At 32.1% G+C, this 15,894-nt stretch overlaps 1 protein-coding gene across 9 annotated transcripts in view; it reads left to right on the top strand.

Annotated features, from left to right (window-relative positions):
- Mgtor (nuclear basket protein megator) overlaps window positions 1–15,894 on the top strand; it is a 48,174-nt gene that overhangs the window by 11,235 nt on the left and 21,045 nt on the right. For 8 of the 9 annotated variants that reach the window (XM_074169717.1, XM_074169727.1, XM_074169722.1 and 5 more), the window contains exons 6-8: window positions 30–428; window positions 13,795–13,983; window positions 14,083–14,269. In XM_074169717.1, coding sequence (XP_074025818.1) covers window positions 30–428; window positions 13,795–13,983; window positions 14,083–14,269 — 775 coding nt within the window. The remainder of the gene's footprint in view (window positions 1–29; window positions 429–13,794; window positions 13,984–14,082; window positions 14,270–15,894) is intronic. The other variant, XM_074169712.1, reaches the window with a different exon arrangement.

Genomic DNA, 15,894 nt, shown 5'->3' with positions numbered 1-15,894 from the left:
AGCAAAATGACAACCGAATTTTTTTATAGGTTCACACTACTGGTTCCAGCACAATTGAATCTCTGTCCAGTAGTCCCACTAGTTCCCATACCGACTATGTACCAGCAACGAGTTCTGCAAGCTCTGCCATGCTGGGTCCCCGGCAGGTTGCCGTTCCTCCTACTCAGTCCTCCCAAGATACAGAAGACGATGAAACCAGCATGCAAGTTCAAGCTGCTCCACAAACGCAAGCCGTTGCTTTAGTGCTACCCCGAGTTGAACCTCCAAGTAGTGGACCTACACAAGAACAGGGCACTAGCAGTAGTAGTTCAAATACAGTGACAACTACACAAGCTGGACATAAAAGACAAAGAGATTCTGATACAGATAGTTGTCAAGCCGACGACCAGTCTAAGACTCAACAGCAATCTAAAAGGACCAGGATTCAGGTGAGCGGAACAAAAATAACAAGTTTTAGTGTTGAATATTATAATAACAATACTGATAATAATCTTTTTTCTATTACTTTTTTACAATTGGTTGTATAGGAATAGTCTAAATGTATTGATATCGAAGTTGCTTTTGATCTAAATATAAAAAATCCACATTTCTTGGTGGTCTCTGGGCAGTATCAGTTTCAATTAATTTAATAGAACTGGCCCATACCTGATGAAAATCCATATTGAAACTCACTAATACAGTTTATTGTGTGATTTCCAATAATTAGGGTTTTACAAAAACCGCGACACATGTTTCGCTATACAATACACGAAAAAAAAAAGATTTGTTGAATGAAAGAAAATTCACTTCATTGAATTCAAGTAATATTTTGTCCAATTGATAGCGAGAATGATTTAGAGTAATTCGAATATTCTCTATTAAACAAACGAAATTTAAAGATGGGTGAAATAGTGGATCTTATTGAAATAATCGAATGTATTTTCTATCTGAGTAAAAGTTATGTTGAAGAAACATAACATATCTGCAGGATGATGGAGAACTTTGCTTGTTTTAATAATGGGAAAATTTCCGAACAATGTTTATACCTCATTGTGAGTATCTTGCTGATAGAGTGGAGCATTTCGAAAGTTCAAAATGAGTATGAATAATGATGAACCAAATGAAATAAAGTTACAAATCAAAATCCTTCCCTCTTGTTTGAATTTGGTTATTGGATTCAATTAACCAAATATTATACTAATTTGAGTACCACCATCTCGTTGGTAGTAATGGAGCTTCAGATCGGTTCTACTGAAAATTACTTTTCTCTTCTCTAAAACTTCAATATGTTTTTTACCATCAAATATTTTTCCATAAAAAAAATTATTAGACCATCGATTGTTGTCATCTCCTGCTGATGCTGATTCGATTAGTACATGAAGTTTGTAGGTAAAAAGCATTACGTAGTTTTAGTATTGAGAAAAGTACTTTTCGGCAGAATCAGAAATACAGAGAGTCAGTGATTGAATTTACATGAATCTCCAATCAAAATGGATCAAGTCATTGAATAATTGTGATTACTGATTTACTTACATATCACGATTTTTTAATCAGCTGCTGATAATATAATAATATTTCATATTCAATACTGATTATGTAAACGCCATGGAAAATGTTTCAACATGAGAATAAGCAAAATATAAAAAAAATCGAGAAATTTTATTTACAAATTTATTCAAACAATTAATAAATTATAATAGACTTCTACAAATATTTAAATAAAAATATAAATTTTTCACAAATGGTTAATCCTAATCATTAACATTATTTTATTATTTATTATTATTATTCTTGGTGATATCTACTAAAAAACAATTAGAGTCGATTTTGAAACCTTTCACTGAAGTAATGAAAGAGAACAGAGATTACTGATTGTCTACATTTTCGCAATAAACTAGCTTGGATATTATCTCATAGAAATATAAAAATATAATTATTTCTTTTGTACAAATCCAATTTAACAAACAGAGGTATCCTTATTTTTTGATAATAGGAAAAAAACAATGACGTACTTAAACATAGAAAAATTTGATTAGAAATATGAGTGTGGTGACAAAATTTACTTAGCTCTCCAATCAAAACTTTCAGGCTTTCAAATTTACTAAATTTAATTACTTAGGTACAGACCTGAATAATACTAAGTATCTACAGCAAATCGCAAAAATATATATATAGTTATTTGAGAAAACTGAATAAGTTTTTAATTATAATGGTATACATACTCATTATAAAAGTTATGAATGAAAGACATACCTCTGTTATATATGATTCTTAATTTATTCCATCAATTGCTTCCTTGATTGAACATTTTTCTTTTGCCAATTGAGGGAATTATTTCTTTGATTACTTCATCAGTGAGCCTTTTAGCTGTCTAAGGTTACATCATTTTTCTGTTTGAAAAGTAAGTGTTTTAAGTATATTACTGGGAGATAAATAATATATGTATTTTCTTTACCTTCAAAAATGCCAATCAGGTCATTTAATCCCAAGTTATTAAGAAATTCCTCCATGTCTAAAAATAATAAAAGAGATTATATTGCATGTTTTGAGTTCGTGCAGTTTTGTTGGATGTCATCATTTCTGTAAATATGTTACAAATAACTTTCCTTTTTCGATCTTACTAATTTTAATAAAGTAATACAAGAGAAAACTGTGATTATTTCACAATGTTCTTTAAAAGAAAAATCTTTTACCATCTTTTACCTCAGAAATCATTCTTTACGGCGCCATTTAATTATTTATGATGTAAGAAATTTACAATTCGAAATAAAGGTACAGTTCTTCGCTGACATTGTATACCTACACCTATTTCTGAGGCAAACACCTTATAATTGTATTTACTATGAAAATGTCCAATTCCTCCGTATCCAAAGATCAAAGGTCAACTAGGTACCCAGTGTATGCATACCTACCTAGCGCTCAATGATAATCATTTCACTAGACAACTTCTACTATAAAACAGAATTGAAAACATCGAAGCTTTCCTTCAGTCATTACATTAAACAGTAAGAACTTCAAAAGCCACTTTTATAGAGGATAGCCGTTGAGAAAAATGTATGGGCACGTGCTTGAAAAAAACGATGTACGTTTTTCCAAAACATGCTATTCATAATTATTTCAAAATATGGAATGAAAGAAAGTATATAAATATCAACATACCTGTAAAAACACTGAAAAACTTCAATCCACGTATAATAATCAAAAAGAAACAGTAAACCTCTTCGTCATTTCCTTGCAAAACACAAAACACATTTTCAATTTTTATTCCATTCGTTATTAGTTTACGGTTCTTGCGAAAAAGCAAATGGTGCCGACCAGCACTCTATTCCTTAGAAGTATTTCAACTATACCATTTCTTTCAAGGAAAGAAAGAACATCGGTGTATACCAGTGAGGGTGACAGTGTCCTATGTGAGTACAATTTATTACCATTCATTCAAAGTAGAACTCATGTGAATGATATCTGATTCTTATTCCACAACAAATGTTTGAAATACAAACTGAGTAGAGAAAAGTATCTTCTGTATAATTCAGTGTTCATATAGAAGTATTTGTTTCGAAAGAATTATTTTCTTTCGTGTAATTCAATGTTTATATGAAAGTAGCTGTTTCAGGAGGACTTTCTTTCAGTTTGTGTCTGAAAGTTACTTCTTTGTATGATCTACACATTCATGTATAGAGTTTCAAATTGATTACTTCCTTCCTTTCTTTGGAAGATTCTCTCATCCCTTTTTTTTGTATCAGATGGAGTTTTGATATGTATTGTTGAAGTAAATATAAATATTTAGCTGATTCAATTATATATCAGTGTTAAAACAGCACCCCATACTGCTAAATTGAATTGGAAAGTTTTCATTCAACAGACGTACTTTTGATTTGATGAAATTATATTGTTTGACTCAATCGAACTATTTTGAGAACACAATAAATGTTATTTTTGAAATGACTTTTACTAAGTAAAAGACTTCTTGAATTGAAATATTAGAGAAATTAAAATGAGAATTTCATTTTGTCTCCGCAAAATTATCATCTAATCGATACAATACACACGTCGTTTGGAATGAATGATATTTAATCAAAATGATGAAATAAATTAGACTAAATAAATTTCTTTGAAGTAACAAATCTTTTTTTTTTTTCGTGTAGCTTTCTCAAACGTGAAATAATTATTTTAATTGTGCTATACAATAGCTTTCTCAAGAGTAATTAAAATAATTATTTAAATAAAATGATTGAGGTAATTGTATTTTTGTAGGATTTTCATGAAGTATCTGATAGTTTTATTAAATTATTGGAGCGTGAAATAATTATTTTAACTACGCTGGAGAAAGCTATTGTATAGCGAAACACGTGTCACAGTTTTTGTAAAACCCTTTATAGTGGAAATTATACAATAAACTGTATTGAATGAGTTTTTTTTTAATATCAGTTTCATTTTATAGTTAACTAATGTAAAGCGGTAATAAATGAAAATGTTTCTTTCATAATTAATTTATTATATTCGTTAATGCAAATACTTACACCAGACTGTTGTCACTGGTCTTCAAGAGGTATATTATTCGATACTGGTGATGACACATAGTAATCAAAGAGACTCGTCTTTGGTAGGAGGTAGGTAGGTAATTAGTTGCTTTAAAAATTCCATGTTTTTTTTTTAATCACATTTCCAATCAAATGAGTTTGTTCCTAGATTGTAAAATCATTTTTCATTGAGTAGGAAGTGAAAGTCATTATAATTCAAATTATTATTGTATATAAAGCACTAAATAGGTAGAATTCAGTTAGTGTGAACACATCTTGCAGTTTTGTAAACTGTAGTGAAAATCTCACAAAAATTATAATAATAGTGTTACTATCTCCATTTGGGTTTGAATGCCGTTGTAGTGTGGAACTGCATCCTTACGTTTCGCTTCTTCAGAGGTTTATTCAATTCATAAAAATAAACATGATATCTTTACGAAAGATTTTTTTCTCTTGATAAAGTAAATAAAAGTGAAATTATCAATAGTAAATTCCTAAAAGAAACTTTCGATGTGTCTGGGCATGTAATATTGAACTTTATAAATACTTCCTTGTCCACAGGACTGTTTCCAAACCAGTACAAAGTTAGTACAGTCACTCCAATTCTGAAAATAAATAATACAAGTGATGCAAGTAATTTTCGTCCAATTAACAGTCTTCCAACATTTGAAAAAGTACTGGAACTGGCAGTATATCAACAACTAGTTACATACTTTAATGAAAATAATTTATTCATCGAAAATCAGTCTGGTTTTCCCAAGAATCATTCATGCGAAACAACGTTACAACTAACAGAGTGGAATAAAGTATTGATACGAAAGATTATAATGTTGCTTTATTTCTAGATTTCAAACGTGCCTTTGAAACAATCAATAGGAATAATTTAATCAATAAACTGGAGTATTATAGTGTAAGTGGCAAAGTTTTAAGCTGGTTAGAAGATAGTTATCTTGAGGAAAGAAGTGAAAGGAGTAAAATTTGTAATGTAATGTCAGATCAAATTAGAAATGATATAGATTTACCACAAGGCAGTGTTTTGGGGCCATTGCTATTTATTATTTATATAAATATCAACTGTGTACCTGGTTCACACCATATTGATTTATTTGGTGACGATACCCTTGTATATACAAAAAACTGTGATTTAAAAGGAGCTGTACAAAATATCGATATATCTTTAAAAAGCATCAAAATGTATCTACAAGTGAATAAACTCAAATTGAATATCAATAAATCTAAGGCAATGATTGTTACATCAAATTCGAATCAAAGAAAGATTGATATTAATGAGGTTGATATCAGCATATTCAATAATCAGCTCACAATTGTAAATGAAATTAAGTACCTAGGATTTATTAATTATAGACTATCAATTAAATTTGAATAAGCATGCTGAATATACCATTAGAAAGATATGTAAGAAAATGTATTTTTTCTCTAGAATTTCAAAATCTTTATCAACCTTTGCTAGACTAACATGTTACAACTGCATAATGATGCCTAAGATGAAAAACAGAGGTCGCCTCTTTCGATGCAACCAACTGATCTTTAGCCTTTCCCGTTTCAGTAAATGTTCACATTTATTGATTGTATCATTCTGGGAATAAAAACCTATTATTATTATTATTATTAATAAGGCCAAACTTTGACTACTGTGCCACACTGATGTATCTATTCAACAAAAAATCAAACGGTACAGTTGTAGAAACTACAAAATCGAGGTATGAGAATTATTTTGAGATGCAACCAGTATACCCTTATTGAATTTATGTTGAATACTCTACAGTGGAAGCCGGTGCATAAAAGAATGTATTATTTGAGCATGATTTTTATTTTCAAAATTACGAGTGGGATACAACCAGCCTATTTTAGCAGATATTTAGTTTGAAATAGTGATCTTCATTCATATAACACAAGAACATGTAATATATTTTATATATCCCGAACAAACTATAAGAGAGAAATGTATTAATTGTTCTTTAAAGGTTTAGATATCTCCAATAACTTACTTGTACTGGTGAAACTTTAGGATGCAGTTAAAAACTAAGACGGCCTTCAAACCCGAATGGAAATAGTAACACTAAAAATCTCGACCCCGAAAGCCTTAACCAATTTATTATAATAATATTTATTTCAGAAAATATTATCAATATAATAGTCGCAACAGGATTACTAATTATTTGGGAGAAAATAATATACTGTGCAAAGATCAACATGGATTCAGAAAGAGTAGATCACATGAAACTGCAACATATCACTTACTTAATTATACCTACAAAGAAGTGGATTCAAATAATTTTGTAATGTCTTCATTTTTTGATCTAACAAAAGTGTTTGACACAGTGTCTCTTAAATTTCTAATTGCAAAACACAATATGTTACCAAATTATCTGAGTGATCAGTTAACCTACACAAGTAGTATTCATACACACTCCACTAGAAATAAAATAGGACATATTTATATCAACAGAGAACATATAGGTTGTGACTGCAACAAAATAAACAAGACATTCTTTGCTTTAAGGCAAATGAAATCATGCATGGACTCAACAGGTCTACTAGAAATCTATTTTGCTATGGCATATTCATATATATCACTCAATATCATAGCATGGGGTTGCAGTAATGAATTCATCAGAGTATTCGTAGCACAAAAGCGCATAATTAGACTAATTTTCAGCATTGAACACCGAGACAGCTGTAAACCAGTATTAGTTAAGGAAAAATTATTATCAGCTCCCTCCATATATATTCTTAAATGTATAGAATTTGCTAGATCTAACACCCATGAACTTGAAACAAATGAAACGGTGCACAGTTACAACACACGTCATGGTGATGTTTTGCATCTTCCAAGTCATAAGACAACGAAATATAAAAAGTCCCCTTTGTAGAATGCCATAAATCTGTATAATAAATTACAAGAGCAGATCAAACAAATTACCTCTGATAAAGTGTTTCATGGCAGAGAAAAGCAATTGCTGCTGCAATTACTATAGTTGTGATGAATTCCTGTATTTTAATATTAATGTATTTTTGTATTTTAATATTAATGTAAGTCACAAAAAGGATTTGAAGCTTTATAACTTCTATTTAATTATCTGCGAGCGCTTTCGACCGCTGGTCGTGCGATCATCATCTATGCTCTACTCAAACTGAACCTGTCATCCTGTTGTATGTCCTTTTATACGGTCCGAACGCCTCAATGCAGGTACTCCAGGTTCTTTAGGTAAATTTGCCTGTATTTGGGTTACATCAGGTACTATTCTTTGTGTTGGATCTTCTCTAGGTTTACTGTTTCTAGGAGTGTGTATTGATTTGTTTAATATATTGAATGTTAGGTCTTATTGTGTTTTGATTTGTACTTGTTCCTCGATAAATTTCCTGTTAAATTTATGGATGTTTAAGTTTTCCCAAATGTCCAAACGGTTTCCCTTATTGACTTGTTTTGTGAGTTTTATGTTCTCTGGTGGGGGGAAATTATGTTTGTTTTGTATGGCGTATGTTGCGAGGTTTGATTTATATACTATTGGGTTTATGTATGTCTTTTTGTGTTCATCGTACCTTTGGATCAGTTTTTTCTTGGTTTGGCCGATATAGAATTTGTTGCAGTCCGAGCATTGTATGCTGTATACCCCGTTTGGTTTTTGTCTTCTTCTTTTACAAAGCTGTTTATTTTTTGTGTTATTTTCGTGTTTGGCTTGTATGTGATGTTGATGTTCAATGGATTGAAGACGTTTGTTAGTTTTTTGGTTTGGTGTCCTACATACGTAAATGCTGTCCATCGTTGTGTTGTTTTATTTGTTGGGGTGGCTTGATCCTTGTTCTGTATTTTTTGTTTGATTCTGTTTTCTAATTTATCTATTGTCTTTTGGGTGTATCCGTTCTCGTTCGCTATTTGGTATATGATTTTCCGTTCTTTGTTTCGGGCTCCATTGCTACATCACACAAAACCATCCACCATCACACAAAATGGCTGCCTATAAGGCATTCATATATAGAATGTTGAGGTTACCATATATATATATATATATATATATATATATATATATATATATATATATATATATACAGGGTGTCCCATATATAACTCCGCGGGCAAATATCTGAAAAATGATAGAGAATATCCATATTTCGTGAAGGCAGATGATTTTGATGTCAAAGGGTCCTCTTATTTGCGAAGAGATACCGACGCCAATTTTTATAAATGGTAACCTAGATTTTCCGATTCGTTTTTGGCATATGCATTAAATTCTGAATTCAGCCGTATAGCACATTTGTAGTTTTCCTTGAATACTGATGAAAAAAGGCAATTTCATTGCATATTATAAAGAGGGCCATGAATAAGTCAAAATCAATGCAATAATACGAGTTTAATAAAATGAATTCATCAGTTATGATTTCATTGTCTGTTCAATTTTATCTAGTTGCGTATTTCTGTACAAATTAAAATAAACGTTTCAAATTAATAAAAAATATCTTACTTTGACCTTAACTTGACTAACATGATGATAACGAAATCAATTAGTGATAACAAGAATCATTTTAGTAAGTGTTCGAACTGCCTCCCTCCAAGTAGAATACACATATTGCATCTTTTTAGTAATTCCCGATTCGTGACAGCTAAAAGCGTATCTCGCGTTATGGAAGCACAAACATTTGTGATACTATTTTTCAAATCCTCTACATTTTGTGGATGTCGCATATAAACTAAGTCTTTGATATATCCTCACAAAAAGAAATCTAGTGGAGTAATATCTGGACTTCGAGCTGGCCATGGTATTGGACCCTTATTTCCAATCCATTTCTCATTAAAAGTATCATCCAAATATTGGGTGACTATTCTATCATTATGTGGAGGTGCCCCATCTTGTTGAAACTATATATTCAGTCGAGTTTGTATTGGTAAATTCTCCAAGAGATTCGGCAACGCATGTTGTAGAAAAACCAAGTACCTCTCCCCATTGAGAATTCCTTCGAAAAAATTAGCTCCTATCAAAAAACCTTCAATGATTCTGCACCAAATATTAACCCCCCACACAGACTGAAATCTCGTTTCTTGCACCCAATGAGGGTTCACGTCAGACCAATAGTGACAATTATGTTTGTTTATTATACCGTTGTTATGGAAACGGCTTTCATCACTCCATAATATTTTTTTCAGAAACTAATCATCATCATCATAAATACGGGTGGACAACCATGCAATGAAGTTCAATCTTCTATGAGTATCTGCTGAATATGGGAATATATTTTAGTTATTAAAAATGAAAGATGAAGATCATTACCTGGATGTAGTCCTTGAACCAAATGTATTTTGTATGGATGGAATTTTTTTTTGACAAAATACGTTTTATTGACGATTTCGAAATGTTACAATGCATTGCTACTTGTCTGGTAGAACTATATGGTTCCAACACCATTTGACCTAGCACTGCAACACTGTGATTCTCATCAGAAGCTGTTTTTTTTGTTTTTTTCGCTTCTGTTTATTTAAACATCCATTTCGTGTCAAAGATTTGGCTAAGCCAGCGAATGTTTTGTCTGACGATAATTTTCTGTCAGGATACCGATAAGCATATATTCTCACTGCTTCTTTTGAATACCTTCTTGCTTCGCCATAAATACATATCATATCCAATTTATCTGCATTTGAAAATTGAACCATTTTTCAATTTTACGAAAAACCAACACAAAACTGAATACATTTTCGTCAAATCTGACAGGTCTTCTGACACATCGATAAATACATTATTGCATTTATTTTGACTTATTCATGGCCCTCTTTATAATACATAATATTATGTTCTATGTATATTTTAACTTATTGACATACCATATGTACATATGTACATGTACATATGTACATGTACATATGTACATGTACATATGTACATTTTATATTATTTATTTGCCACCACAGTGGCAAATAAATAATATAAAATAATATAAAAATCCTTCATAAAACATATACAGAATGAAATGACGCCACAAAAACTGACATAAACATATTTACAATTGGAAATTGTGTTCTAGGTTTTCCTCATAGAGTTCAATATTCATGAGCAAACTTTTCATTTCTTCTTTGAATTTGTTGAGACTACTAATTGATTTTATTGGGCCAGGTAGTTTATTAAACAGTTTTATGGACATATACAGGGTGTCCCTGGACTTTCTTTTTTCCTCTCGGGAATGTATAGATGGGGTCAAAATATCACCAGTACTTCATATAACTTTTTTTCCTAAAATCCTTCGTTACCAAGTAACGGGCCCTCGAAGTTACAAAATGAAAAAGGTTTTTCTTTGATAACTTTTCAAGTGAATATTCAAAATCATCCAAATTTTGGTAATTGACTAAACTTCGATGAGCTTTCATGCAGGAGTCAGTTGTTTTGCTACAAAGTCAGGAACGGACTACCCCCGATGGTCCACACCCCAAAACTTTGAAATGACAGATATTTTTCAATATTTTTCAACAAATTAAGGTTACTTGGACAATTTTATGAATAAAAGTACTCGTGTGGAAAGTCGATCGGAGCAACGAGTCTTGATAAAAATGTAGTTTCACTCGACGACATCAAACCCGCTCGTCCACCATTGTTTGAAATGAATAATTATCAAAGCAGAAATAATAATGATAACGTTAATTCAATAACATTTATCCTGAGATGTCTACCATTATTCGAAAATATTAGTTTTTAAGGAAAATGGAAATAATAGGTAAAATGTTCATAACGAATTTTTATAATGCAAACACGTTTAACTAACGAAACTCAAGAGCCTCAAGAGCAAACAGAAATGAAAAATCCGCTACAGAAACTGCTCGATATGACCACCTTCTCTCTCTCTCGATATGACCACCTTCTCTCTCTCTCTATACATTTTCTTAGTCTGCGAAGACACCCTCTCTGTACTTGAAATAGCATTCCAGGGTCGTTTCGTATGGCTTCACAATGTAATGTTATTCTATTCAACAATGCATCTCTTGTGTGAATAGGTGTAGCGTAAACAAGGCTTTTTAGATGCCCCCACAGAAAGAAATCCAATGGATTTAAATCCGGAGACCGCGATGGCCATGAATATGGCCCACCTCTACCAATCCATCTATTGTGGAAAATATGGTTCAGATGGTCACACACAATCAAACTAAAATGAGGAGGAGCGCCATCATGCATAAACCACATATCTCTTCGGGTTTGCAATGGAACATGTTCCAAAAGTCCATTCAAATCGTTCTGAATGAACTCCAAATAACGTTCTCCATTCAATCGGTCCTGTAGAACGAATGGTCCTATAAGATGGTTTCCTATGATACCAGCCCAAACATTCACGTTGAATTTCCGTTGGTGTTTGGTTTGCAACATCCCATGGGGATTTTCTTCGGCCCATATATGGAGATTATGAGAGTTGATAACTCCATCTCTACTGAAACCTGCTTCATCAGTGAATAAAACTCGATTAATAAAAGTCATATCCTCTCTTTGCCTATCCATGAACCAATTGGCATATTCCAGTCGTGCTGGAAAATCTTGAGGTGTCATGGCATGTACCTTCTGGATGTGAAATGGGTGGAGCAGTTGTTCCCTAATTATTTTATGAATAGTGGACATGAATGTATGGAACTGTTCTGATAGATTTCTGATGCTCATTGAAGGATCATCAGCGACGGCTTCCAAAATATTTTCCTCCAATACAACGGTATGTACAGTCCTAGGAGCGCCCTCACCACCTCGTTTTGGCAAAACTGTACCTACAATAATATCGAAATAAAACAACGTGCTCAAATTAATTATCAATTATTACATACCTTTCTCCCTCAAGCTGCGATCGACACGCTCGAATGTTTCTCTTGACGGTACCGTTCGATTGGGAAAATGCTCGGAATACAGACGACGAGCTTCTGCAGCATTACAAAATGCTCGTCCATAAAATACATGCATATCTGCACATTCATTGAATGTAAACTGTTCGGCCATATCAAAAAAATTCAAAATATCCTATAGAATATTGACAATACAATGATAGTCATATGACAACGCACCACTCAACAAAACAAAATCGCATTCCAGTTTCTCATTTTTTATCAAAACTTTCTAAAAGGTTTTTTTGTCAACATCTGTGAAAGAAATGGAACATAATTATTCCCTGGATATTTTTCACCTGATCATGTGCAGCCGTTTTTGTAGTTCATTCGTTTGCTTTTTATTAGTATAGTAAATATTTTTTCCGATGTGCGTTTTTTCAGCTAAATTTAGATTCGTGTTGAAGAATTTCTCCCATAAAATTATAATTATCAGTGAAACTCCTCAACAGTTTAGCTGTGAAGAAGAATTTGAAACATTCGAATGTTGAGTTTCATGAGATTCAGATAACTGATCAACACGAAACGTGATTATTCCACACGTATTATGTACATACAAAATATGGAATGAATTCGATATTTCATAGTAGAGTAGCTTGTTAGTTTAAAAACACCACGAATCTACAGAACTTGATATTTCTTTTGAAAAAATATCTGCCATCACAATTGTGACTTAAACTTCCATATAGGTACTGTACTTTTTGTTTACGACTTCATTTTAGCATACTTTGTATTATTCCTGTTATAAAATGTTGTTGAATTAACGCTATCATTATTATTATTCATTTCAAATAATGGTGGACGAGCGGGTTTGATGTCGTCGAGTAGAACTACATTTTTATCAAGACTCGTTGCTCCGATCGACTTTCCACACGAGTACTTTTATTCATAAAATTGTCCAAGTAACCTTATTTTGTTGAAAAATATTGAATAATATCTGTCATTTCAAAGTTTTGGGGTGTGGACCATCGGGGGTAGTCCGTTCCTGATTTTGTAGCAAAACCACTGACTCCTGCATGAAAGCTCATCGACGGAATTCATTTGTTTAGTCAATTACCAAAATTTGGATGATTTTGAATATTCACTTGAAAAGTTATCAAAGAAAAACATTTTTCATTTTGTAACTTCGAGGGCCCGTAACTATACATTCCCGAGAGGAAAAGAGGAAGTCCAGGGACACCCTGTATAAGGGGCTAATTGATTTTATTGGGCCAGGTAGTTTATTGAACAGTTTTATGGACGTATACAAGGGGCAATTATTTGAAAGGTATGGGAAATATTTTTTTTATGAAATTCCAATTTCACCTCAAAAAAACTGAAGATAATGAAAAATATTCATCTTCAGAAATTTGAAATATTATACCTTCACACTTCACACTATTATATTTAAGACAAGTTTGCTTACCTCAATGCTTATGGAATGTACTTGTGCAGCAGGCAGGTACAGTTAGCGATAGTGGTCTGGACGTTGAGTACCAAGTTCCTACAAGCAGTCAGAGAGATCACGATGATGATAACGTTATTGTTGTTGAAAGTGATGAAGAGGGAGCTGCTGATGAAGGTGAGGGTGCCGACGATGAACAGGACGATCCCGACACTGAAGGTTATGATATGGAAGGAATGGTAAGCACTGTGATCTATTTCAAAACGGTGTTGTTATAAGTGAAAGTTTTCTTCTGAAAATGTTTTATTGGTGGTACTGATTATTTTTTAACTTTTCAGGAACAAGATAACTATGATGACGCTGAATGTCAAGAAGTAGAAGATGAGGAAGAAGCTGGAAACGAAGTAGAGGTGATCGAAGATTCTAGTGAAGTACCCAACCAGAGTGAGAGGTCAATTCAGGAGAGCCCTGAAGAGGAAAATTCTGAACAGGCTCAATCTGAAGCGATCAGCAGTGGCACTGATGGTGAGCTATAATTTTTTATTGCTTGTTAAAAAGCTTATAAAAATCTACCACTAATAATAGCATGAAGAATGAAGTGCTTCCCGAAAGTAAGTGATAAATTTCATAAAATCGTTAACAAAAATATATCAGGAAAATGTTCAAACAGGTCAATTTTCATGTAGGTTTCAACCCCCACCCAATTTAAATGCAACAAAGATAAGTTTCTCTAAATCAGTTCATAAATATCAGAGATATTCACCACAATGCATCCATATAAGAAATTGAGAAAACAATATTTATATGAATTTTTGAAGATTAATCCATTGCGATCAATTAACAGTAAAACTGTTCCTTAATCAATCAAAAAACTTGGTAAACATTATCGGTGGTTACTGGTGTGATGGAATGGATTTCTTATTCAAAAATACCCCAACATAGTTAATCTGGTGAACTTGCTAGCAATCAATAGGTTCTCGCTCTTTTTCAAATGTATTCTCATGGTCTATCTTTTAAAAGTGTTGTGTTGCCTTACAAGTAAATAGACATTGAGTTACTGCTACTTAACTATTTGTTTTTATTTATCTAAAAATATTCTCAGTGCCCATTTGAAATTTTATTCTACAAATTCTTAATGTTTGTTTTCTGGAAACATGAGTTGACTAATTATATCTGATTGAGTATTTATAGGTAATATTTGTACTATTATTTATTTTCTATGTTATTTGTGATGCAAACTCTGTCAAAAAGATTTGAATCTTCAGACAATAGTGTTGGAAATGAAAATTGGTTCATCCTGTATGCAGCTTTAAACAGAAGCAGTTGTTTTTTTTGTTATGACATAAAAGTTCTTAGAACCGTTGAAAATAACTTTTTCAGTTGTCACAGTATTTTTTGAAAAGCATTCATATTACACCTACGTTTTTCCTGTTTCTTGCATTAAGCATATTTTGGATTTGACTGCTTATTCCTTCATTGTGAAGCCACTTCATCATCTTTGCTAATTATAGTACTAATTGCAATTTGTATTTCAATCTGTATTTTTGATATACTGATATGTGAACTAACATCCAAGATGGTTGAATTTGGATTTTCTTGTACCATCCAGAGAAAATTTAATTGATTGTGTTCAACTAAAGCAGGTGGACAACCGACTCTAGGCTTGCCTTGTATATATTCAAGATCTAAAAATTTGTTTTGCTTGGGTATGTCATTTAATTAAACAAAATATGAACTTACACCAATATGGCTTCAGAAATGGATTTTCAGTGATGAACAACCATGAAATCTCAATCCAAAAACAATAAAGATATTGTATTCGTGTAATATGCTTACAATGCTTCAGATTATATTATGCTAATAAGGGTCAGGTTGTTGTTGAGGAACTCCTAAGAAAAGCGATGCTTTACTTAGGAGTTCCTCAGGGCTCTATCATGAAATCATGGGACCACTTCATTTCGATATATATATATATATATATATATATATATATATATATATATATATATATATATATATATATATATATATATATATATGATAAGCAAAGTCTTATTTGCTATCTTCTGGTGATGTCGGGTTTTTTCAACTAGACTGATTAGTTCGAACTCTGTGTCTCAATTTATAGGAATGGATGTTTCCCTTTACCT

Source organism: Leptinotarsa decemlineata, unplaced genomic scaffold, assembly GCF_025532065.1.
Source record: "Leptinotarsa decemlineata unplaced genomic scaffold, Ldec_3_MD MMD2_P_RNA_scaffold_11, whole genome shotgun sequence".
In the NCBI taxonomy this organism is placed as follows: Eukaryota; Metazoa; Arthropoda; class Insecta; order Coleoptera; family Chrysomelidae; genus Leptinotarsa; species Leptinotarsa decemlineata.
This window is presented reverse-complemented; position numbering and strand designations above follow the sequence as displayed.